Source organism: Urocitellus parryii, chromosome 15 (assembly GCF_045843805.1).
Source record: "Urocitellus parryii isolate mUroPar1 chromosome 15, mUroPar1.hap1, whole genome shotgun sequence".
NCBI lineage: Eukaryota > Metazoa > Chordata > Mammalia > Rodentia > Sciuridae > Urocitellus > Urocitellus parryii.
Genome location: NC_135545.1, coordinates 34,462,128 through 34,486,654, shown reverse-complemented (window position 1 = coordinate 34,486,654; position 24,527 = coordinate 34,462,128). Strand labels below are relative to the sequence as shown.

Genomic DNA, 24,527 nt, shown 5'->3' with positions numbered 1-24,527 from the left:
AACATTTCTGTTTTTAGGAGCCTTTTATTCAAGCATGCATGACTTTTTTAAAAAGACGGTGCCCTTCTATTTTGGGTGGACTTGCCCCAGAGAAAGACCAGCCCAAAAGTGCTCAACTTCCTCCTGAAACTCTGGCAACAATGTTGGCTTGTCTACAGGCTTGTGCGGGGTAAGGAGAATGTTCTAGAAAATAGATCTTTTATTCTTGAATTGGATTATATTGATTAGGGTTGATTTGGGGTAGGGGAGATTGAATAAAATGACTGCATTTAAAGATAATTCAGTGATTTTTAAGTCCAAGTTAGTTTACTGTTTGCAGTGTATGTTAGATCAATTGTGTTAATTTTTTGAATGTAGTATGAGATAGGGGTCCACATTCATTTTTTTGCACATGGGATATTCAGTTATGCCTGCACCATTTTTTTTGAAAATACCAATAACTTTGTGGTGTCTTTATCTCATACATGTGTTGCCTTTGATATGCTAGTATTAAAATTGCTTGTCTGTTTGCTTTGCTATATCTTGGTTTGGATATATTTTTGACAGAATGAAGATATGCCAGTGTTCAGAACATTCTAGTAATGAATGAGATACAAAGAGGTGGGGGTATGATAGAAATTTAGCCATGTGCTCAAAGAATGCACACCTCTCCAACCCCTGCTAGGGATTATTGAACTTTGGTCTTGAGTCTCAAATGCTCGGCAAGACCTCTACCACTGATCTGTACCCATAGCCCCACATTTTGATTTAAAAACCAGATTGGTTTATTGAGGTGTTGTTTTGGACAGTAGCAGGTATGTTTTTCATTGTTCTTCTCTTCTCAGGAGTGTTTCTCAGGAATTATCAGAGACCATCCTCACCATGGTAGCCAATTGCAGTAATGTTATGAATAAGGCCCGACAGCCACCACCTGGAGTTATGCCAAAAGGACGCCCTCCTAGTGCTAGCAGTTTAGATGCCATTTCTCCTGTTCAGGTAAATTAAGGGCTAATGTGTCTGCATTTGTTAGTAGGCATAGAATAAAATAAGTTTCTATAGCTTCCTTAATAGTTTATTGCTGGGTAAGGTAATGTTGAGGCAGGGGGATCACAAGTTTGAGGCCAGCCTGGGTAGCGTAGTCAGACGTAGTCATGTTTCAGGCCTGGGAATGTAGCACTGTGGTAGAGTAAGCACCCTTGGGTTTGATTCCTAGTACTACTTTCACCACAAAAAGTTACTACATTTTATTTTTTAAAAATTGTTTGTTTTGAAAGTGGGAATTTGCATTGGGCTAAGCCCCCGGCACCTCCACCCTTTTTGTGATATTCTTGTTGATTTGCTTAATTTGGTCTTCACTAAATTACTTAGGATATTCCCCAACTTGTGATCCCTCTTGCCTCAGCCTCCTGAGTCCCTGAGATTATAGGCACATGCCGTGGCACCCAATCTTTCATTTTAGACATTATGTAAATTATCTGCACATATTAATAGTATCTGACTATATTTTAAAGAAGATCCATGAGTAAGTATGGTAGTTGAAAATAGATTTTCATCATCAATAGAACATGACTCTGACAGGAAAGAGACAAAGCCACTTAAATAGTTAAATGAAAAGGATTTCTTTTTAAAAATGAGAACTACTTATATTCTTGAAGTAAGCACTGCCAGTGAACCTGATGTGTCTTCTTGGGTGTCATGGGACAAGTAAAATGTCAGAGCCTAGCAACTTGTGATAACTAGGGCTCTTCAGCTGTCAGTTGAACTGCTCCTTTAAAAACAAGGTACATTTAAGTTCAGTTCTCTGCCATCAACTACCTTGTTTCTTTTGGGAGCTTCTTATTCTGTTTTTTTTCCGGTGGCATTGAATGGCAGATTGGGGTTTAAGGAAAGAAAAAGGTACTTATGATTCTTCAGTTGTTACTTTATTTTTTATTTATTTATTTATTTATTTATTTTTTAAAGAGAGAGTGGGAGAGGAGAGAGAGAGAGAGAAAATTTTTTTTTAAAAAATATTTATTTATTTATTTCTTAGTTCTCGGCGGACACAACATCTTTGTTGGTATGTGGTGCTGAGGATCGAACCCGGGCCGCACGCATACCAGGCGAGCGTGCTACCGCTTGAGCCACATCCCCAGCCCCCAGTTGTCACTTTATAGAGGAATTTATTTCATTGTTCATAGTAATAAAGGTACAAAGGAGTGTCATAAGCTAGGAAGAATTCAAGTTTTGGTTTTAATTATCTTTAAAAAATATTTTGGTTGGATAGCATACCTTGGTTTTTTGTTAGTTTGGTATTAAAGTTAGAGCTAAACTTCCCCAACCCTAAAATTCTCCCCCCCCATGTTTTTTCAATTGGTGCATTATGTTTGTATATAAGGGTAGGATTTGTTTTTACATATGCATACATGTATATGATATAACAATATAATTTGATATCATTCCAACACTGAAGATTCTTAAGATTTTGACTATATGTTTTGGCTGGAAGATTTATTGCTAATTTCTAATGGTTTTAGTGTATTAAAAGTCAAATAATTTGCTTGATAGATTGTTTTAAAGTAGCTTACTGGAATTTGCAATGATAATAAGTGCACCAGGTCATTACTAAATAATTTGTAGTATAGCAGTGGGTTAATTTATCTTTTTTGTTGTTATTATTTTTCTTTTTTTAATTTTTGTTTTTGACTTTCTAAGTTTGGTCTATTTCACTTAATATATGGTATCAAATTCCAAACATTTTCAAATGACTTAATATTTTTTTATGTTTATTTTATTCATTTATGTATATATATATGGTGCTGAGAATTGAACCCAGTGCCTCACACATGGTAGACATGGGCTTTACCACTGAGCTACAACCCCATCCCTGTTGTTGTCCTTGAAAGTATGATAGCCTTGTTCTGTGGCTTTGGTATATTTGGGTAGGGACTAACTCTTTAAACCTATTCTTTATACATAGAGAGTTTAAAATGACTCATTTGAACAAGGTGGTGTATGCATATAATCTGAATGAGTGAGGGAGGTTGAGGAGTATCACAGGATTGAGGCCAGCCGCTGGAACTTAGCAAGATCCTATCTCAAAAAACAAAAACAAAAAAGGGCTAGGGATGTTTATTGGTAGAGTCTTTGGATTCAATCAGCAATTGGGGATTGGTGGTGGAATATAAAGAGCTATTGTTAACAATTGCATTACCCATGTCATGTCTGCCTTTCCTTGAAATACGTTTAATACACTTTTATGTTGTTTTTTCTTAGATTGACCCTCTTGCTGGAATGGCATCTCTTAGTATAGGTAGTTCGGCTGCCCCTCACACCCAGAGTATGCAGGGCTTTCCTCCAAATTTGGGTTCTGCATTCAGTACCCCTCAGTCACCAGCAAAAGCATTTCCACCTCTTTCAACCCCAAATCAAACAACAGCGTTCAGTGGTATTGGAGGACTTTCATCACAGCTTCCAGGTAAGGGGGAGTTGGGCACGTGCACAGATTATTTATAAATTTCATTGTCTTTGTGTATGGTTAAGGTGTTTTGGAGTGACTGGAATGATCTACTTAATTGAAATTGTTAAACCTGCTTCAGTGTCCCAAACTGGGAAGAGAAAAGCATACTATTTATTATTACATTCAATTCAGTCTACCTGGAATGAAGAATTAGGTTATTTATACTTATAAAGTTAATTGAGCTATTCAGTAAGGATTCTGTGTTACCAAACACCAGTATGTATAATGTGTTGATCACATTGTTTTTAGATTTTGTTTGTTATTTTTTTTGATGCTGACGATTGAACCCAGGCCCTCCCATATGCTAATCAATATGAGTTTTGCCCCTAAATCATCCCTCATCCATATCACAGATTTTAGAACACCTAGCTTTATGTATTTCTCCAATTGGTGTAATTATGGTGGAAATTTTTGTGTTTACGTATCGTATAAGATTCAAGTCTCTGCTCTTCCTGCCTCCTTATAATTCACCTACCTTCAAATGATAATAAAACCGGAGAAGTTTTTTTTTAAATATTTTTTCAAGTTGTAGATGGACACAATACATTGAGATTGATGGTGCTGAGGGTCAAACCCAGTGCTTCCCCCATGTGCTAGGGGAGCAATTTACCACTGAGCCATAAACTCAGCCCTACTTAGAACTGTTTCAGATATTCACTTTGTAACTTTACATTGAAGTAAAGCTTTACATTGAAGTAAAGGCTACTTTTTTTTTTTTTTTTTTTTTTGGCTTGTACCTACTTCTCTTGAGCTACAATGTTCAGGCTGTAAGATATGGTACTAAAAGTTAAGGAAGATATATTTATTACTCTTGTAACATTGTTAATAGTGCTGCCATATGGTTCTAGATCTGATGGTTCACTTACTTCACATATTTTATCCTATTGTCCTTGATACAGGACACCTATAAAAAGCTAAATATAGTATATAACACAATTTGTATTGTGAGATTGAATATAATTATGGTATTATTATTACTACTACTACTTATATATTATTGGCTCAGAGGCTCACACATTCTAGGCAAGTGCTCCCATAGAACTATACTCCCAACCCTTTTATTTTGTTTTAAAATAGGGTTGCTCAGTTGTCATCCTCAGCTAGCGGAGTAACTGGAATTATAGTTGTGCATTACCACACCTATGCCAGCTGCTTTTATTTTGAGTACCTTGAATAGTTTTAAATTTGCATAGTCAAAAATAAAAATGAATTAATAAAATGTTGAAAATTTTAAGCATTGTCTATTTTTGTCCCCTCTTAAAAGTTTTTTTTTTTTTTTTTTTTGGTGGGGGGTGGTTGCTGGGGATTGAACCCTAAGGATGCTGATCCTTTGCTCTTTTTTTTTTTTGTTGTTGTTGTTTTATTTTGAAAAAGGTGTCATTATGTTGCTTAGGGCCTTGCTAAATTGCTGAAGCTGGTATTGAGCTCACATCCTCCTTCCTCAGCCTCCCAAGTTGGAGTTGCTGGGATTACAGGTGTGCACCACCATGCCTAGCTTAGTTAGATTTTCAATAAAATTTAGATGTCTATAGAGAATCAACAATCTGACTTTTAAAAAACGAGAAGCTACATCTAAGTTGTGAATAGATTCAAGAACCCGAGTAATGATAGAAATTCTGGCTGCCTTCATTCTCTCTAGTAGGTGGTCTTGGCACAGGCAGCCTGACTGGTATAGGAACCGGGGCTCTTGGACTCCCTGCAGTGAATAATGACCCTTTTGTGCAGAGAAAACTGGGCACCTCTGGACTGAACCAGCCTACATTCCAGCAGAGTAAGATGAAACCTTGTAAGTGGTAGTGTTGTCTGTGATTGTGAAGTGTGATTGAGGTACATAAGAAAGTTTATTGTGTGTCTGCTTTGTTGTCCCTAGTGTTGTATGAACATAATTGATTTATGTAATATATTGTTAGTAGAGCCATATATTGGTGTGCATCCTAGAATAATGAGAATAAACTCACAAATATGAATTATTGAAGTAAAAATTTCAGATATCACTCTACCTTTGTTTTGGATTGCCAGAGCATAGGTAAGAGGTTCCATCTTCAGGGTGTTATTCTAAAGAGGAGGTATGGTGTTAAAAAAAGAAAAAAAAAAGTTCTTTCTTTTTTTAAAAAATATTTTTATTAATTATTGGTAGACCTTTATTTATTTAATTGCTCATATGTGGTGCTGTGAATCAAACACAGTGCTTCTCACATGCTTGGCAAGTATTCTACCATTGAGCCACAACCCCAGCCCCAGAGAAAAGTTCTTTAACCTAAAAGTTTTCTGGTATTGATTTTTGACAGCCAGAAAAATATCCTGTTTATTTCAGTTTGCCAAGTTTATAAAGCAAAGCCCTCAAACTCATGATCTCCTTCCTATCCTTCTTAATAGCTAAGTTTTATAGGTTTCTGTAACTGTTCCCAGCCAAATTTTTCTAATATAAGGAGCAGTAATTTTCATTTATCAATCAAGAAGTGCCAGGTCTCAAAATTACATGTTAATAAATCTCGTAACGACTATATATGAAGTCAAAGAGTAAGAATTGAAAACAGTTGAATTCATTGCAGTTATCAATAATTGGTAGGAAAATGATGAGATGGAAAGGTGTATTTATCAACTTTATGTTGCTTGACCAAAAATAAAATACATAACAATATTTAACTTATTAAAATACATTATAATATTTAACTTTTTTTAAGATTATAGATTTATAATACACATATACTTTATTTTTCATAAACACTGCTATAAAATGTGTATAATTTACAGCCAGTTGTCAGTTTCACCTCCTTATTAATAATATAAGTCAGAAGTTTTCTTTATAAACCCATAAGTTTAATTGACCCTTGTCTTTCTTTTCATTGGCAATAAATATTTGTGATAATAAAGATTAAAATATCAGCTGACTTGCAAATGTTAGTGTGAAAGGCTTGTCTGAATGTTATGTTTTGTAGCATGCTGTATGTTAATAGCAGGGTGTTATGCACTCATTGCTTATTCTAATATGCTAGAAGATTTTTATTATAAAGTAGTAAGAATTACTAACCTCAAGTGGATTATATTAAGGGTAAGTGTTAGGAGTTTGAGCCTAGTGAACTTTTCATGTCCTGAAGAACATTATTGAAGTAGTACTATGCAAGATAATTAATTGAAAGTCTTTTCTGTGTACCTAAAACACCTTAATATTTAAACTTGACCATATAATTCTTTGTGCATTTTCTTCGTGTCCCCTCCACCCACCCCACCTCTGTCTCCCTGTCCCCCCGCTGCCCCCAATAAAGTTAGAACTGTGTTATCTCTCTGGCTATTTGTATTTTATGGGGTTGAGAAATTACTTAAATGCTTTTTTGTTTCTAACAGCGGACTTGTCTCAGGTGTGGCCAGAGGCAAATCAGCACTTTAGTAAAGAGATAGATGATGAAGCAAACAGCTATTTCCAGCGAATATATAATCATCCACCACATCCAACCATGTCAGTTGATGAGGTGAGTGTTTAAGAGGACCTAATTATGAATTGTACAGACAAATCTTGAAGAAGTGACCCTTTCAAGTTTTTTAGAAATCCAGCTTAAAGTGTTTTGTGATGTATCTATGTATCTTTTGAAACCTTAATGTATGTCTCAACCTCTGTTTATTGATAAATATTCTTTCTGCTTTACAAGTTTGCTATTATAAGAATATTTGAGGAATGCTGTTACTAATAGTTTATGTGTTGTTTTTGTTTTGCTTTTATAGGTATTAGAAATAGTTTATGTGTTGTTTTTGTTTTGCTTTTATAGGTATTAGAAATGCTACAAAGATTTAAAGACTCTACTATAAAAAGGGAACGAGAAGTATTTAACTGTATGCTAAGGAACTTGTTTGAAGAATATCGGTTTTTCCCCCAGTATCCTGATAAAGAGTTACATATAACAGCCTGCCTGTTTGGTGGCATAATTGAAAAAGGACTGGTCACTTACATGGCACTGGGTCTGGCCCTGCGATATGTTCTTGAAGCCTTACGCAAGCCTTTTGGATCTAAAATGTATTATTTTGGGATAGCTGCACTAGATAGATTTAAAAATAGGTGAGTGGATAGTTTTTCTGTTAAGCCACTTTCTCTTTTGGATATAGGATCTCACTGTGTTGCCCAAGCTGTCTTCCAACTTGTATGAGTTTATTGAAGGGATAGTAAGGGAGGGAGCACTCTCAAAGAAGAGATTGGGTCTTCTCACATAGCAGGAGGAGACATGCCCTCAGATTTAACTGGGAGTCCCACAGAAACTTCTAGAGTCCCATTGAGGTTCAGCTTTGGGGGGGAGGTGGTACTGGGGATTAAACCTAGGGGTGCTTATCTGCTGAGCCACATTTCTAGTGCTTTTAAAACTTTTTATTTAGAGACAGGGTCTTACTATGTTGCTTAGGGTCTTGCTACAGCTGGCTGTAAATTTCTGATCCTTCTGCCTTACTCCCCCCCCCCCCCCCATTACAGGAGTGTGTCATTGCACGTGGCTTATCTTTTTACTTTGACTACAGCATAGGAACTGCATGGATGGCCTCTAAGGGAACATGGTGTGGTGCTCACATAGTTGGAGATTTTAAGGAAATTGAGTTCCCCTGTTTTTTGCCTCAATTTTTTGCCCCCCTCAGTCATTTTACTATCCTTTGAAAAACCCTCAGCAAGTGGGTTTTTTTTTTGTTTGTTTGTTTTTTGGTCAGGGTGTTGATGGTTTAGTTGCCAGGGTGATTAGGGGTTTTGATAAGGTAGGGTCCTGGCTACCTGATAGGGTGTGAGATGATCCTGAAATAGTAGTTTTTCTGAAGGGGATATAATTATGCCTTGAGGAGATCCTTGTCTTCTAGGTGCTTATCTAGCAGATAAGGCTCCCTCTGGTTTACCTAGCCTTTCATTTGTTTTTTATCTTGCTCACCCATTCAGACTGACTAGTTACTTAACATTTGTGCCTTAAGGACTTGAATCCATAAATTCTTTTAGGGTATTTGGGCACGGTCTGGCTGCATTCCGCCATAGAGGGCTACATTGAGGGGAGTGGCTCAAAGTCCTTTTCCTCTGCCTGGCCAGACATGGAGAGTTAATGGTATGTAGCATCAGGGCAATCCAGAGGTCCATGTTGGTGATTGGTGGGTGACTGGACAAGGCATTTTTAGGGAAGAGATGATATTTAGATCTCAATTAAAGTTCCCAATGACTTGAGCCTTGAATGAAGCCCCACAATATTTTCTATGGTTCCAGAGATAAAATTGAGGGTAAGAGACAGAAAAGAGATCTCTTTACCCTAATGGGTGTCAAGGCTTAAAATCTCATGATTGCTGGCCTTCAGATTCTGCAGAGGCATTGCCATCCACAAATGATAGTTGGCAAGCTTTGTTCTCCACAAGGACTGAGGGGGAAAGCTTCAGTTTTTACCCTTAAAGGGGTAGCATCTTGAGTTCTAGTCAAGATCCTTTGGTTCTCACGAAAGTGTGCTGTAGCCAAAGAACCATGAATTAGCTCAAGATTTTAACCTCCGGTGAACAGAATCTGAAGTAGATAAAAGAGGTTTAGAAAAGGCTGAACAAAAAAAGGAACAAGAAAAAAATTGGGGTAACTTATGATAAAGAGGTAGTTAACACCAAATGTTACAGGGCAGAGGCCTTCTACAAAGCTGAGGCAGCCAGAGGGCCCCTCTTCAATACCAGATTCATGCCAGAAAGATTTCAGACATGTAACTCAGAGTAACAGGCTTGATGAGTTTAGTTTTAGAGGAATAGGGAAAGGAGGAGTGGGTTCTTTTAGAGAGGAGGCAGACCCTGACATACTGAAATATTCCATCATCCCTCTCAAGAAGTTCTCTGGTTTCCCTTGTAGTCAGTTTTTATACCCCATTTCTTCTTTTTTAAAAAATATTTTTAATATCTTTATTTGATTATTTTTTATGTGGTGCTCAGGGATCGAACCCAGGGCCTCATACGTGTTAGGCAAGCAATTTAGTGCTGAGCCACAGCCCTATACCTCACTTCTAATCCCTAGAATTATCTCTCTCATATATAAATTAGTTGTAGTTGGACACAATGCCTTTGTTTTATTTATTTATTTTTATGTGGCGCTGAGGATCAATCCCAGGGCCTTGTACATGCCAGGCGAACACTTGACCGCTGAGCCACAACCCCCCGCCCCCCAATCTCAGTTTTATCTCAGGGACTTCCAGAGTATCATTTAAATACAGTCACAACTATGTAGCTTTGAGTCTGCATGTTGATACTTTTTTTTTTCCTATGTAAGAATGAGGTTCATATGTATCTCACACTTTAACGTTCTTCCCTTGGAATTCTCTTCAGGTTAGGTATTTATAAGTAGAGTGGGGAAATGGCTTAGACTGAGATGGAAAAAGGTTTTTCTGTTCTTAATGATGAGTGAAAAAATGAATTTTTCGTTGGCAGGTTGAAGGACTATCCCCAGTATTGTCAGCACTTGGCTTCTATCAGTCACTTTATGCAGTTTCCACATCATTTACAAGAGGTAAGTGCCCTCTGCATCTAATACCTTGGAGAGTGCATCTGTTTTGATTTGTTTTGAGATTTTCAGGCATTGGCATTAAGATTCCTTAATGATTGACGTGATTTGGGTATACATTTCTTTTTGCTTCCTTTGCATCTTGACCTATTTTGTCACATCATTCTAGATGTGAAGCAACTATAAAAACTTGAATATTCTAGTATGTAATGTATAATATAACTATATTATAATAATATTAGTTGACTTGACAATATATTTAAGCTCTAGCTTGTGATTTCCAAACTCTATATGCACCCCAGGTCAATTTTACTGAACACAGAATTGAAAATGTTGAACTTAATGAGTTAATAATGGAACGTGAAATTTCATTATTGGATTAACTTTTCTGTGTAATGATTTTTATGATTTGACTAAAGGTTTTTCTAGCTCTTTAAGCCCCATGAGGCTGATTACCTTGTGTTAGTATTTATGGAAACCTGCCTGATTCTAAAAAGGATTTGGAATGTGATTGTCGGGTATAAATTAAGAGGCAGCCCTTGACAATGGAGAATAGTACATTTTAATATGTTTTGTATGATCTTGAAATTTGAGAACCATTGTTTTAGTGGTTCATTTGGGATTTATAAACTTCATACCATTATCTTGTATTATTCAATCAGTTTATAGGACAGGAAAGCTGATGAGTCTTTTTTGAATTATATTTTCAGTTTTTTATTTTATAAAATAAATCAATTTTAAGATGTTGTAAGGAATAAGAATGATAAAATGATTTGAATTTTTTCGTTCATCACGGTGCTGGGTATGGAATCTAGGCATTTGCTACTACTGAGCTACATCCCTAGCCCTACAGAGCCCGTTTTAAAAAAATATTTTTATTATGATAATTTTGATTAAAATTATTTTATATATGGATTTAGTTTTGGTTGATAAGGTCAGTTGAAGTAGTTTGGGAACCCTCTGTCAGCCCTCTTAATTTGTGTTGGGTAGGAGGGAGGGAGATTTAATGATCTGTGAAATGAAAAGGAAAAAAGAACAACCCTACAGTATCCATTACTGTGTTGCTTACTGTTTATTTGGATTGGCAATGTGTAGTATTTTTAAAAATTTTGTAGTAATAACTTTACTGAAACAACTAACAGCAGTGTTTTAGACTTTTCTCATGAGGATCTAATAAAGGAGACCCAACACCCCCTGCCCTTTGGTTGTGCCGGGGTTACTAAAACCCATGGCTATGTGATTGCTAGACGAGCATTGTACCACATTGAGCCTAGTGTCCAATATAAAAGAGATGAATTTACTATACAAATTTTGAAGAATTTTATAGTTTTTTTTTTAATATTTATATTTTAGGTATAGATGGATACAACACAATGCCTTTATTTTTTTGTGGTGCTGAGGATCGAACCTGGGTCCCGCCCGTGCTAGGCAAGCGCTCTACTGCTGAGCCACAATCCCAGCCCAGAATTTTATAGTTTATTAAAGGGGTTAAAGAAATTTATATGCAGATATTTTATGCTGCTGTTTTTAGTTGTTTTGTTAGAATAGTTCTTTTTTTTTTTTTTTTTTTTTTTAAAGAGAGAGAGAAAGAGAGTTTTTTAATATTTATTTTTTAGTTTTCGGCGGACACAACATCTTTGTTTGTATGTGGTGCTGAGGATCGAACCCGGGCCGCACGCATGCCAGGCGAGCACGCTACCACTTGAGCCACATCCCCAGCCCTAGAATAGTTCTTAAAAAAACTTTCAACATATTAATATTTTATCTTCAAAGGAGTCCATGATATCCACTTATATTTATGTGCCAGGATGGGGCAAGGGTTATGGGAGATAGATGAACCAAAGGAGTACTCTGAAGTTATTTTTTACCTTCTCTCAAATCAGGGGCATATATAATTCAAAAATTTTGATTTCTCTTAAGAACTCTTTTTTAATGTGTTTCTCTTTCCCTACACTTACAGTATATCGAATATGGACAGCAGTCTAGAGACCCTCCTGTGAAAATGCAGGGCTCCATCACCACCCCTGGAAGTATTGCTTTGGCCCAGGCCCAAGCCCAGGCCCAGGTTCCAGCAAAACCTTCCCTTGCTGGTCAGGTTAACACTATGGTAACCACTTCAACAACTACAACTGTTGCTAAAACGGTTACAGTCACCAGGCCAACTGGAGTCAGTTTTAAGAAAGATGTGCCAGTAAGTAGGTCTTTTTTTCTACCAGATTTAAAAAAATATATTCTGATGTACCTCATAGTGAGCAGTATCTCAATTTTATTATGATACGACTTATAAAGACCCTTTTGTATCTCCCCTCCCTGTATTTCCCAGAGATAAGCACTATTAATAGTATTATATGCTTGCCCACACTTCAGATGCAGTCATATTAGGTAGAGATTTCCTATAAATGAAATAGATATTTCAGTCTTTTATGGGCTTTTTTCCAAGGAAGCATTTCAACTTATTTACTTCATGTACTTTATTATTTCTTTAGCCTTCTATCAATACTACAAATATTGATACGTTGCTTGTGGCCACAGACCAAACTGAGAGAATTGTGGAGCCCCCAGAAAATATCCAAGAGAAAATTGCTTTTATCTTCAACAATCTCTCACAGTCAAATATGACACAAAAGGTGAGCGTGATGTCATTTTATAAAGGCCTTCTCCTTTTTTACTTCTGAGTTGAGGGATTTATTTTTAACCCCACCCCCTGTTTCTTTCTTTCTTTCTTTAAATGACATTACCGAGGATTGACTCCAAGGTATTATGCCACTGAACTAGATCCTCATTAATTTTTATTTTTCATTTTGAGTCAGGGGTCTTGCTAAGTTGTTGCCGATGGCCTTAAACTTGCTATCCTGATTTCATGTTCCTGAGTGAGATTATGGGTATATGTAATTTTGCCTGGCTTTTGACCCTAATTTTTAATATTCACTTTAAAAATAAAGGTAACAAAATCAAAGTGAATGGAGTGTGGATCTCCAACTTGTGTTTGTGGTTTTTGTAGACACCATATAATACCAGTTTCAAATGTTCTGTTTTGCCCTGTATTGTAGACTTTTTCAAATAAACTTTGTGTTTTCATGATGATGGAAGATTTTATTTGTACCTCTAGTCATAACTCAGCTCCTCCCAAAGACAGTTTATTTATTAGATTCCTAAGCACTTAGACCTTGCAAAAAGCATAAAGAACCATACTTGGCTTCCTAAGATTATATAAGTTAGTACTTATGAATGGTAATGTTAGCCTCTAAGATTAGCTTTAAGAAAATGTGTTTAAAGATATATGTACCTATTTTAAAATCCCAGGATAATTGATTGGGGGGAAGAATTCAGGCTTTTAGTATCTATTTGAAGAGAAGCTTCAAACTTGTAGGTGATTCCTGGATATAGAAATATGGGAAAACACAATTCTCGTGTTAGATGTGTAATGGCAGGTTGTAGATTAGTAAATTAAGATTAGATTAGAAGGTTGGGCATGGTGGGTGGGTGGTGGCAGCAGGAACTACAAGTTTTATCATTTATTTATTTTTTTTTGGGGGGGGGTAGTACTGGAGGTCAAACCCAGGGTCTCACACATGTCAGACAAGTGTTCTACCACTGAGCCATATCCGCAGGCCTGTTTTATAGGTTTTTTTTTTTTAATTATTTTGTTTAGTTGTAGTTCAGCACAAAACCATTTATTTTTTATTTGTTTGTTTGTTTATCTGTTTATTTATTTATTTTTATGTGGCGCTGAGGATTGAATCCAGGGTCTCACATGTGCGAGGCAAGACCTCTACCTCGGAGCCACAACCTAAGCCCCCTGTTTTATAGTTTTAATGCTGAATGTGATTGTAGATGTTGCAGTCCTAACCATCTACAAACTACGTCTACAGTTTTAGAAGTGGTTGACTACACTACCATAGAATTGAACATACCGTACTGCATTTATCTGTCATGGGGAGAGATGAAGTGTGGTGCTTTAGTGTCATGTTAAATTTTCAAAGAGCCCTTTACTATAGTATGATTCACAGAAACCAGACTTTATTTTATCACAGTGTGATTCTGAGCTTCCTGTGTCCTATTAATTGGCTAGGTTGAAGAATTAAAAGAAACTGTGAAGGAAGAATTTATGCCTTGGGTTTCACAATATCTAGTTATGAAGAGAGTCAGTATTGAACCAAACTTCCACAGCCTTTATTCAAACTTCCTGGATACATTGAAGAATCCTGAATTTAACAAGATGGTTCTGAATGAGACCTATAGAAACATCAAAGTAAGAGTTGGTTCTTATATTCTATTTAATTATGCAATAAAGTATAATTAGAATTTGGGCTGTATTTTGCTGCTTTTTCTATATATTGTCTAGTTCAGGTATTTATGGATATTGTTTCAAATGTGGAAATAAATTTCACAGAAGAATTTCAGTCGTGGGTGATACTAGGTGTGCTGTTTACTTTGAATGTTATCTCTTCTTCATTTGTTTTCATCTCATGCATGTATTTTAGAACTTCATCATCTATTACAGTAATACTTAGTGTTGCTTAACATGTCATATGCATCACCGTCTTTTTTTAAACTTGATTTGCGGCCTCCACCCCCACCCCTGTTCCTGGAATTTATTTATAATACACTCTTAGTGCTAGCACCCCTTCTATTCTTTCTTTAAAAGGTCTTTTAGAAAACCATTGTATGAATATATTCTACTAGTGGATATTGAGGTTATTTATGACTATAACTAAAACAAACAATACTGTAATGGTTGTTTTCATTTGTATTTTACATTCGTCAAGTGCCAGATATCTCTAGACTCCTTACATATTTGTGGCGTAGTTTTGTCTTAGAGTCCTATATTATAATCTTAAGACCAAAATCTTATTCAATAAAGTTTAAGTGTTTTAATTGGTAAGCTATTGCTTATTCTTATTCCTTAGGAGATAAAATTTGTTTTCATAAGACACTAAACTAGCATACATCTGTGATCATTCTTTTTTGAATAGCATGGGATTGGCTTAGCATCCAGCACTATATTTAAACCTGTGGATGGGAATTTTCCCCATTCTTGGTTACGCTGTAGTGCGAAATAATTCCTGTCTCTTCTGTTGCACAGCTGACTTGTATAATTCTGCTGTTGCTTTATGGAGTTAAGGAACATGACAATATTCAGGTTTTATTATCTGATAGCAGGGATAATTAAGTTACCTCATACTTTGAGGCAAAATTTAAGGTCTTGACTTTTTTTTAGACAAAAAGCAAATATAGCTATTCATTTAGTCAAATGTGGTAGATGCTTGTTTATATATATGTGTGTGTATGTGTGTGCCCATTCTCAAAACATACTGTGTGATGATTTGGTCTTCCTAGAAAAGCTAGCACTGAAGAATCCATTAAATGAATTTTAAAGTATTTCAAAAGAAGCGAATAAGCAATTTTACACTGTATTTCAGAGAGTTATTTTAGTTGACTCCAGAGATACATAATGACCTGGATATGCAGAAGACTGTAATAGATAGCTATTTTGGTTTTATTCCTTCATGTGTCTGCTGCCTCAAATAAAGGACTGATAAGTAAAACTATAGTCTTGAATTTAAATCTTAATTTATGTTTAATTTAGGTCTTCAAAATAGATTTTTTATTGAGTCTACTTTAAACATAGTTAAGGTTTTCCAGTACTTTTCTGTGGGACAGTACCCAACATTTTAAACTTGTATCCCTTTTGAGTCTTTTTTTTTTTTTTTTTTGTACCAGGGATTGAACTCGGGGTACTCAACCATGGAGCCACATCCCCAGTCCTGTTTAGTATTTTATTTAGAGACAGGGTCTTACTGAGTTGTTAGTGCCTCAATATTGCAGAGACTGGTTTTGAACTCACAATTCTCCACTTCACCCTGCTCCCTTTTGAATCTTGCACACTATATTTGTTTTATAGGTTGAGTATTCACCATCTGAAATACAAAGTACCATATTTTTTTTTCTCCATATTTTCCCAATATTTACATATATAATGAAATACCTTGGGGTATGAAGCTCTCATATAAACACCAGATTTGTTTCATGTATACACAAACATAGAGCATGAAGATAATTTTTATATTTTTATCATGTCTGTGGTTTTTTAATTGCAACTCATTACATGAGGTCAGATGTTAAGATTTCTGTTTTTGGCTATGTCAGCCCTTTTCAAAAAGTTTCAGATTTGGAGCATTTTGTAGTTTTTAGGTTTTCAGATTAGGGCTGCTCAATCTGTAACTATTTTTTAAAAATAAAAGTACTTTTGTTCTTGTTTTGCATTACTAGTGATCACACCTAGTACCTTCATACGCTAGGCAAGAGATCTACTACTGAGCTATACTTCCAGCCCCTAAAGAGGTCTTTTAAAGATAAAACATCACTGCTAATGAATACAGCAAAATATTGTTAATAAAATGTGTGGAGTAGATTTACTTTGAGGTATGTTTTAAAGAATTGATGGTTTATTTTTAGAATAGGATAATAGAATTCTCATTTAGTTTGTAATTTTATTTCATAAATCCATTCTTACTTCTTAATTCTATACTGTTTCAGGTGCTCCTGACCTCTGATAAAGCTGCAGCCAATTTCTCAGATCGTTCTTTGCTGAAGAACTTGGGACATTGGCTGGGAATGATCACATTAGCTAAAAATAAACCCATCTTACATACTGTGAGTTTCAGCTAACGGTTCATGCAAAGTTTGGTAATGTTTGGGCAGTGTGCTTTGTCTAAAGATCTTGATTTATGGGGGCTATTTTAGTGATTACGACATTTTGTACAATTTTGCCTCATGTTTTGAATTCCTCATTCTGTGCCCACAGGTCCTACATCTTTTAGTATAAAGAAAAGTCAGCATGGTGTGGGTGTCACTTCTTTTTATAATACAAAACTGAAATATTGGGGCTGAGATCATGGCTCAGAGGTAGAGCGCTTGCCTAGCATGTGTGAGGCCCTGGATTCGATCCTCAGCACCACATTTAAAAATTAATTAATTAATTAATTAATTAAATAAAGGTATTGTGTTCAACTTCAACTAAAAAAATAAATAATAACTTAAAAAACTGAAATATTATGTTGATTGCTATTTGGGGTTTGAACTTAGTGTTTGGTTTTGTTTTTTTTTTTTTTGGGTGGTGCTGGGGATTGAACCCAGGGCCTTAAGCATGGGAGGCAAGCACTCTACCAACTGAGCTATAGCCCTACCCCTTGATACTTTTTGAGGACTTCAGGAGTACATTGCCAGCTTTTGAACATTTTTTTAATTCCTTCAATTCTAGGACTTGGATGTGAAATCTTTGCTGCTAGAGGCTTATGTTAAAGGACAACAGGAGTTGCTCTATGTAGTACCCTTTGTTGCCAAAGTCCTAGAGTCCAGCATTCGTAGTGTGGTGAGTAGATGTTAATATTTTATTCATGGCTAATTTGTTAAGAGTTGGATTGTTTCAGCACAATGTTCAAGAGATTGTGTTTTTAGTTCTTATGAATGTAAAACTAGTTTTGTTAGTTTTCCATAGTGGATCTTAGGCAACTTTAGAAGGTGAAATTAAAATACTGACTCGGTATGGTTTTGGGTTTTTGGTGTTGGTCTAAAATATGCTGTTGGTAGAAGGTTTTGTTTAGATCACATAGGTTAAAAGTGTTTATCTTTTAAATATTCAAATTTAAAGTTGGTTTTGGAGCTAGTATGACATAGCTTTTCATTAGGTTTTTAGGCCACCAAACCCCTGGACAATGGCTATTATGAATGTACTAGCTGAACTACATCAGGAACATGACTTGAAGGTAAATTTGTTTTTTTATTCTTTGCAACCTTCTCTGCCTTCATATTATTAAAATGTACAGTAAAGACTATCAACAGTTGGGTTGAAAGTAGGGTGTATTTTGAGTAAACTTAAATTTTCTTTTCAAAATTCAAATCAAATATTGGAATTATGCAGTTAAACTTGAAGTTTGAGATTGAGGTGCTCTGCAAGAACCTTGCATTAGACATCAATGAGCTAAAACCTGGAAGCCTCCTAAAGGATAAAGATCGCCTAAAGAACTTAGATGAACAACTCTCTGCTCCAAAGAAAGATGTCAAGCAACCAGAAGAACTCCCTCCCATCACAACCACAAGTAAGTTTGGCAGCGTATTCTTCTATTAATCCGAATGCTTTTGGTATGCCTCAATGAATACAGCAAACTGTAACCGTTCTACATAGTGTGCTGCTGAAATTTTGTACACTTTTTGGTGGATCCCATAAGCTATGAAGTAAAAGAATGTCTAGGCCCAGTCTTACTTTATTAGATTCCATCCTAGCAATTCATTAGATAGTTTTAATTAAATGTGATTTAATCAGTTATTCCTTGTGTCCTAATCAGGCCAGTTTATCTTTCACATTGTTTGAAGTATCAGGAGTAATTCTATGGCCTGTGTTATCACTCAGAGGAAGACCAAACCACATCAACTTACTAGGGAGACATTTTATTTTACCTGCATCAATATGATTGGAGGTATTGGACTAGGGTATAGGGAATGTTCATTTGTGAGGTATGATTATAATAAACTAGCTTTTCTTTCTCTCTTAGGAACTAAGACTCTCCAGGTAAACCTGGGATTAGGCTAGACTGAAAGAAAATTTGTCATATAGGCTAAATCAACAAGGAACGCTTGGGCCTACTAATGTAGCTTCTCTCTTCAATTGATTTCTGTGCTTTGAGGCACTGTGTGTTTTGGTCACATCTTTTATAGTAGAATTTTGTTTTCATAATGGGAAAGTTATTTACCATCACCATTACCCTTGCCAAGAGACTAAAACCCAATTAGTTAGATAATTACCATTTAATAATACTTAATTTTATTATAAATTCAACAGATGTGACCTTTTAATCTCTTATTTTGTCACTTTACATTTAGCCACTTCTACAACACCTGCTACCAGCACTACCTGTACAGCCACAGTTCCACCACAGCCGCAGTACAGCTACCATGACATCAATGTCTATTCCCTCGCAGGCCTGGCACCACACATTACTCTTAACCCAACAGTAAGTACACACTGCTCCATTTCCCCAACTCCTAGTTTCTGACAAAGTGTTCAGTTGCTTTCTTTTCCCCTTCCCTCTGAATTACTGTGTTGTAGGGTTTTGTCAGAAAGAACAAAGATCTGGAACTGCTATGTAGTATAGTTCATTTTTTTTGTCTCAAAAAAATAGTCTGAGTGATAAATAACATTCATATTGGTCCCTCTTACCCCAACCCATGATTAAATTAAGCCAGCAATAAAATTGTGATCTTGGATATTTCTTAGGTCAACAAACTTTTTTTTTGCTTTCATTTTTATTATTATGTCACTTTAGCTTTATACGAAGCCATTAGCCATTTGGTTTTTTTGTTGTTGTTTTTTTGTTTTTCAGATAACTGAAACTGAGCTGACATACTAATATGGTCTTAAATGGGACTTAGTAGTTTCAGTTAAGTTGTTTTGGGTGGTTGCAGGGGGCCGCTTGATCTAAATTCAGTCCTTTCCCTATGCTTATTCTGTATACTTAGGGTGGTAGTTTATTGTTTTCCTCAGTCTTGTTTTCTACTTGATACAAGTTAACTGTTTTGTTCACTGACCTTCCTTTTTCAGAAACCAAAAATGTTTACAAATACAGAAGTAATATTAATACACTGAACTTTTTTATTAAAGGGACTTTGAAAGTACTTTAAAGAGATCATATTAAACTTTTCTCCTCTCCCCCTCTGTGTAGACAAGACAGATAGGATACAGAGTGGGTACCCAGATCTAAAAATTGATTTCTCTTTGGAACATGCCTAGTAATTTGAATATTATGTGTTCATTGTTAGAGTTCAGTAAGTTAAGGGCATCCAAGTAAGTATTAGGGCATGGTTTATACTGGAAACAAAATCAGCAACAGTCTTTCAAATGAAGCAAGAGACCTCAACAATCACTATAAAATGCATACTGTTCTGAAGAATTATTTGTGGCAATAATAGTTTTTGTAGGAAGCTCTTTCTCTGAAAATTTAGTTTTCCAAAGTTAATAGAGATGTTTCTTTCCAGAAAACAAATTCCTTCGGTATTATTTTAGCTTAGCAAGTAATGTGTCCATAAGTAGGTAATGGATCTTGTAAATAGTTTGCCTATTAAACTTGAATTTAAAAAGTTGACATATCTTTAATCATGGATCACAAAGTATACTGAATCCTTAACCCTGTGTAACCCAGTTTCTGTTTCCCACCGTTTTCTTTATTAATTTTATGTAAAAGTCTAGTTTCTGTTAATCTTGAAGTAATTCTAAAATGTAGGTTGATTGCATGTAGCTTGCTGTCTTATTTAAACAAACTGTTAAATTAATTTGTTTGCCCCTCCGTCAGATTCCATTATTTCAGGCCCATCCACAGTTGAAGCAGTGTGTGCGTCAAGCAATAGAACGAGCTGTCCAAGAGTTGGTCCATCCAGTGGTGGATCGATCAATTAAGATTGCCATGACTACTTGTGAGCAAATAGTCAGAAAGGATTTTGCCCTGGATTCTGAGGAATCTCGAATGCGAATAGCAGCTCACCACATGATGCGAAATTTGACAGCTGGAATGGCTATGATTACTTGCAGGGAACCTTTGCTGATGAGCATATCTACAAACCTAAAAAACAGTTTTGCTTCAGCCCTTCGTGTAAGTTGGTTACTTACTTAGTGTTGTAAGTTGGTTACTTAGTGTAAACAAAATTTATTACTGTTCATCTACCAGAGTTTTTCATGCCTTTGACAGTGGATGTTAACACTTGATCTTAAAATCGCCATGTTTATTTGATGTCTTCCTATAAGTTTTATAAGGTGAAGCACTGTGCCATTTTTTTTGCTTATTGTTGTATCCTCAGTGACATTTGACAAATAATAAATAACCAAATATTTGTAAGATTTTTTGTGGGGGAGGGTACTAGGGGCACTCAACCACAGAGCCACATCCCTAGCCCTATTTTGTATTTTATTTAGAGGCAGGGTCTCAACCGAGTTGCTTTAGCACCTCACTTTTTGATGAAACTGGCTTTGAACTCATGATCCTTCTGCCTCTTTTAATGGAATAAGCTAACCATCTTGCTTCTGAGTTTCAGATGTCATGGTTAACGATTCATTTGTTCACTGCTTTATTATCTTTACTGCATTCATAAGAAACTGAAAATGTATAGGACATTTTCATCTTAATAGATGAGGAAGCTAATTTAAAGCTATATCAAGTAGAGGCAAAACTTAAAATGAATTTGTTGCCTGCATTTCCTCCTGTCTATAAGAATTGTTTTCTTTCTTTTCTTTTCCTTTATGTTTCAAATAGACTGCATCCCCACAACAAAGAGAAATGATGGATCAGGCAGCTGCTCAGTTAGCTCAGGACAATTGTGAATTAGCTTGCTGTTTTATTCAGAAGACTGCGGTTGAAAAAGCAGGCCCTGAGATGGACAAGAGATTAGCAACTGTAAGTGTTTAGCATTTGCTTTTCAAGTTGTTTTATTTTTAATTTAAGAAAATGCCTCATAACAAGAACCTCAGTGACTTTTTTTGTTTGCAGGAATTTGAATTGAGAAAACATGCCAGGCAAGAAGGGCGCAGATACTGTGATCCTGTGGTATTAACCTATCAGGCTGAACGGATGCCCGAGCAAATCAGGCTGAAAGTGAGAACTGAGGCTCTGTCTCTTCCCTGCTTCATCTATGTTTTCTTTCTTTCTTTTTGTTTTTGTTTGAACTCCTCACTGGGACTAGGATAGAAGGGCTAAATGTTGTTTCTGAGAAAGCATCTCAACTCAGTAGCACTTGTCTTTAAAGCCATCTGTGGAGGAGGTATGGAAATACTTTAGATTCTGCCACCCTACAAAATTGTTAAAGTGTACTGTAAAGAGTTCGTGTGCCTGTTAAGTTTTGTTGCACAAAGTTTTGTTTCTCAACTTGTGCTTACTCTGCTCACATTTTCTGGTACTTAAATTTTTTTTAATAGTTTTTTATTGGTACTAGCAAGTTGGTCCGGAGTCTGATACTATTTGCAGACTCCAGGGAAGTTATTTTTCAGTGGAGGCCTTTATCAGTGGAATACTTCTTGATAAATTTATGAATGAGGGTAACTAATAGGAAAATGAGAAAAGCCTCTTCTGAGCTGTTTATGGGCATACATGTTCAATTATACTGTTACATGTTGTAATGACTCTTCCCAGAACCTCTGTGGTTAACTCTCTTGCAGATTTTTCAATTTCAAGAAAAGTTTCTTTTATTTGTGTAGGGGCTCCTGTTAAAATTGATTTTCTTCTTTCAAGGTTGGTGGTGTAGACCCAAAGCAGTTGGCTGTTTATGAAGAGTTTGCACGCAATGTGCCAGGCTTTTTGCCTACTAATGACCTCAGTCAGCCCACAGGATTTTTAGCTCAACCAATGAAGGTAAATACTTGCCTTGGATTAAGGTGTTTTATACTGTAATTTTGAATTGTTTTTGCCAGTAATTGTCACTTTCTTTTTTGGAACTTGAGTTGTAGGTGTTTGTTTCAGATCAGTATGGAATATAGAATTTTTGTTAAATCTATGAGATTGATTTAACTTTAATGGGTATCTTAATTAGAGGAATTTGCATGGTAGACTCAGGACTTATGTGGACTTGGGAGGGGTTGGAATTTTTACAAAAACAGGTGAAAATATACTGAAAACATTTTCTACTTTAAGCACTTTCGAATAAGTTGCAGGCCTGAGAACTTGTTATCCTGAATCCTTTGATTTATGTATGTGTGTGTGTTTTTGAGTTGTAGTCTCACTGTGTTACCCAGGCTTGCTTCAAGTCTCAGCCTCCTCCCAAGTAACTAAGATTAAAGGTGCATGCCACTGTGTGCCCAGCTGATTTTGTTTTTTCACAAAACCATTCTCTTGTGTGACCACTATACAAACATTTAAAATCAGGAAATTAACACGAATACTTAATACCTGTCTAATTCTTAAAACGTATTTAAGATTTAGCAGGTTGTCCTAATAATGCACAGTTAAAAGACCTGTTTTAGAATTGCATGATTCGTTTAAAATATTTTCTGCAATTTCCTCTTTTTTCTTGACTTTGATACCTTTGAAGATTATAAGCCAGTTAATTTTCTAGAATGGCCTAATTTGGGTTTGTCCAATGTATTCTCATGGCTAGATACTTTGCAGGGGTTAGTGGTTACCAGGGATTGAGCCCAGTGGTGCTTAACACTGAGCCACATCCCTAGCCTGTTTGTTTGTTTGTTTGTTTGTTTATTTTTTAGTTGTTGATAGACCTTTATTTATTTATATGTGGTACTGAGAATTGAACCCAGTGCTTCACACATGCCAAGCAAGCAGTAGCTGAGCCCCAGCCCCAGCCTCCTAGCCTGTTTTATAATTTATTTTGAGACAGGGTACCCCTAAGTTACTTACTGCTTTACTAAATTGCTAAGGCTGGCTTTGAACCTGCAATCCTCTTGACTCAGCCTCCTGAGTTGCTGGGATTATAGGCGTGTGCCACCACGCCCAGCTGGTAATAAATGTGTGTGGTTCTGAGGATCCAACTTGGGGCCTTACTTGTGCAAGGAAAATGCTCTGCCATTGAGCTATATCTTCATCCATAGGCAGCATTTTTGGTAGGAATATCCTAGAAGCGATGCAGATACTTTTGTCTTATGCTTTAATAGTTGATCTAAGTACTATATTTTTCATGATTAGAACTCTTTAACTTTTTTTACCCTGTAGATGACATTAGATGCCACAAGTGGTGCTGCCTGTAGTCTTCTTATTGGTGTTCCTTTCTCTGATCACTTCATTTGTGTTGGTGTCTTTCAGGCTTCATGATCTTTAATACCTCTGCCCTGTGCCTGCCTTGCATCGCCTCACTTAATAGTGTTTAGACTGAATACCTCAGGAAGGGGAAATGGAAGAGGCCCTCTGTGTTTTAAGAGAATAAATATGCTAACAGAACTCTTATGTACCTGTGTTAATGAAAACCTTAAAATGTTTTGTTTATTTCCTTCTCTAAAACAGCAAGCTTGGGCAACAGATGATGTAGCTCAGATTTATGATAAGTGCATTACCGAACTGGAGCAGCACTTACATGCCATTCCACCAACTCTGGCCATGAACCCGCAAGCTCAGGCTCTTCGAAGTCTTTTGGAGGTTGTAGTATTATCTCGAAACTCCCGGGATGCCATAGCTGCTCTTGGATTACTCCAAAAGGTTGGTTCCTAAGCTGTTACTCCTAGATGCAGCTAGGTTTGTAAACATATAATGATTTGTCATTGTCTAAAAGCTCATAAAGTTATACTTAATATTTAAAAAAATAATAATATAAATGAAATTCTGTTACATAAATAAATAATTTTTCTCAGTATAGAATGACTTCTGTAATGTCATGGCATACACTGAGATTTCTTCCCACTCCAGTCAGAATTGCAACAATCGAGAATACAAGTAACAGTAAATGTTGGCAAGGATGTGGGGAAGAGTATATTCTCATATACTGCTAGTGGGACTGCAAATTGGTATAACCATTCTGGAATGCAGTATGGACATTCCTCTAAAAACTTGGAATGGAACCACCATTTGACCCAGTTATCCCACT

The 24,527-nt window shown here is 36.1% G+C and overlaps 1 protein-coding gene and 1 non-coding gene across 10 annotated transcripts in view; both read left to right on the top strand.

Moving 5' to 3' along the window:
- Cnot1 (CCR4-NOT transcription complex subunit 1) overlaps nt 1-24,527 on the top strand; it is an 83,415-nt gene that overhangs the window by 42,219 nt on the left and 16,669 nt on the right. For 4 of the 9 annotated variants that reach the window (XM_026395656.2, XM_026395657.2, XM_026395661.2 and 1 more), the window contains 20 exons: nt 18-169; nt 825-975; nt 3,235-3,436; nt 5,118-5,264; nt 6,824-6,948; nt 7,243-7,529; nt 9,884-9,962; nt 11,917-12,147; nt 12,443-12,583; nt 14,029-14,208; nt 16,497-16,613; nt 17,221-17,331; nt 17,648-17,725; nt 17,881-18,058; nt 18,840-18,970; nt 20,306-20,602; nt 21,260-21,400; nt 21,494-21,598; nt 22,232-22,351; nt 23,951-24,142. In XM_026395656.2, the coding sequence (XP_026251441.1) occupies nt 18-169; nt 825-975; nt 3,235-3,436; nt 5,118-5,264; nt 6,824-6,948; nt 7,243-7,529; nt 9,884-9,962; nt 11,917-12,147; nt 12,443-12,583; nt 14,029-14,208; nt 16,497-16,613; nt 17,221-17,331; nt 17,648-17,725; nt 17,881-18,058; nt 18,840-18,970; nt 20,306-20,602; nt 21,260-21,400; nt 21,494-21,598; nt 22,232-22,351; nt 23,951-24,142 (3,165 nt within the window). The remainder of the gene's footprint in view (nt 1-17; nt 170-824; nt 976-3,234; nt 3,437-5,117; nt 5,265-6,823; nt 6,949-7,242; nt 7,530-9,883; nt 9,963-11,916; nt 12,148-12,442; nt 12,584-14,028; nt 14,209-16,496; nt 16,614-17,220; nt 17,332-17,647; nt 17,726-17,880; nt 18,059-18,839; nt 18,971-20,305; nt 20,603-21,259; nt 21,401-21,493; nt 21,599-22,231; nt 22,352-23,950; nt 24,143-24,527) is intronic. The other 5 variants (XM_026395662.2, XM_026395659.2, XM_026395663.2 and 2 more) reach the window with 3 other exon arrangements.
- Nucleotides 14,954-15,089, top strand: LOC113187744 (small nucleolar RNA SNORA46). The gene has a single exon (XR_003301458.1). It is a non-coding gene; the product is annotated as a small nucleolar RNA SNORA46 (small nucleolar RNA).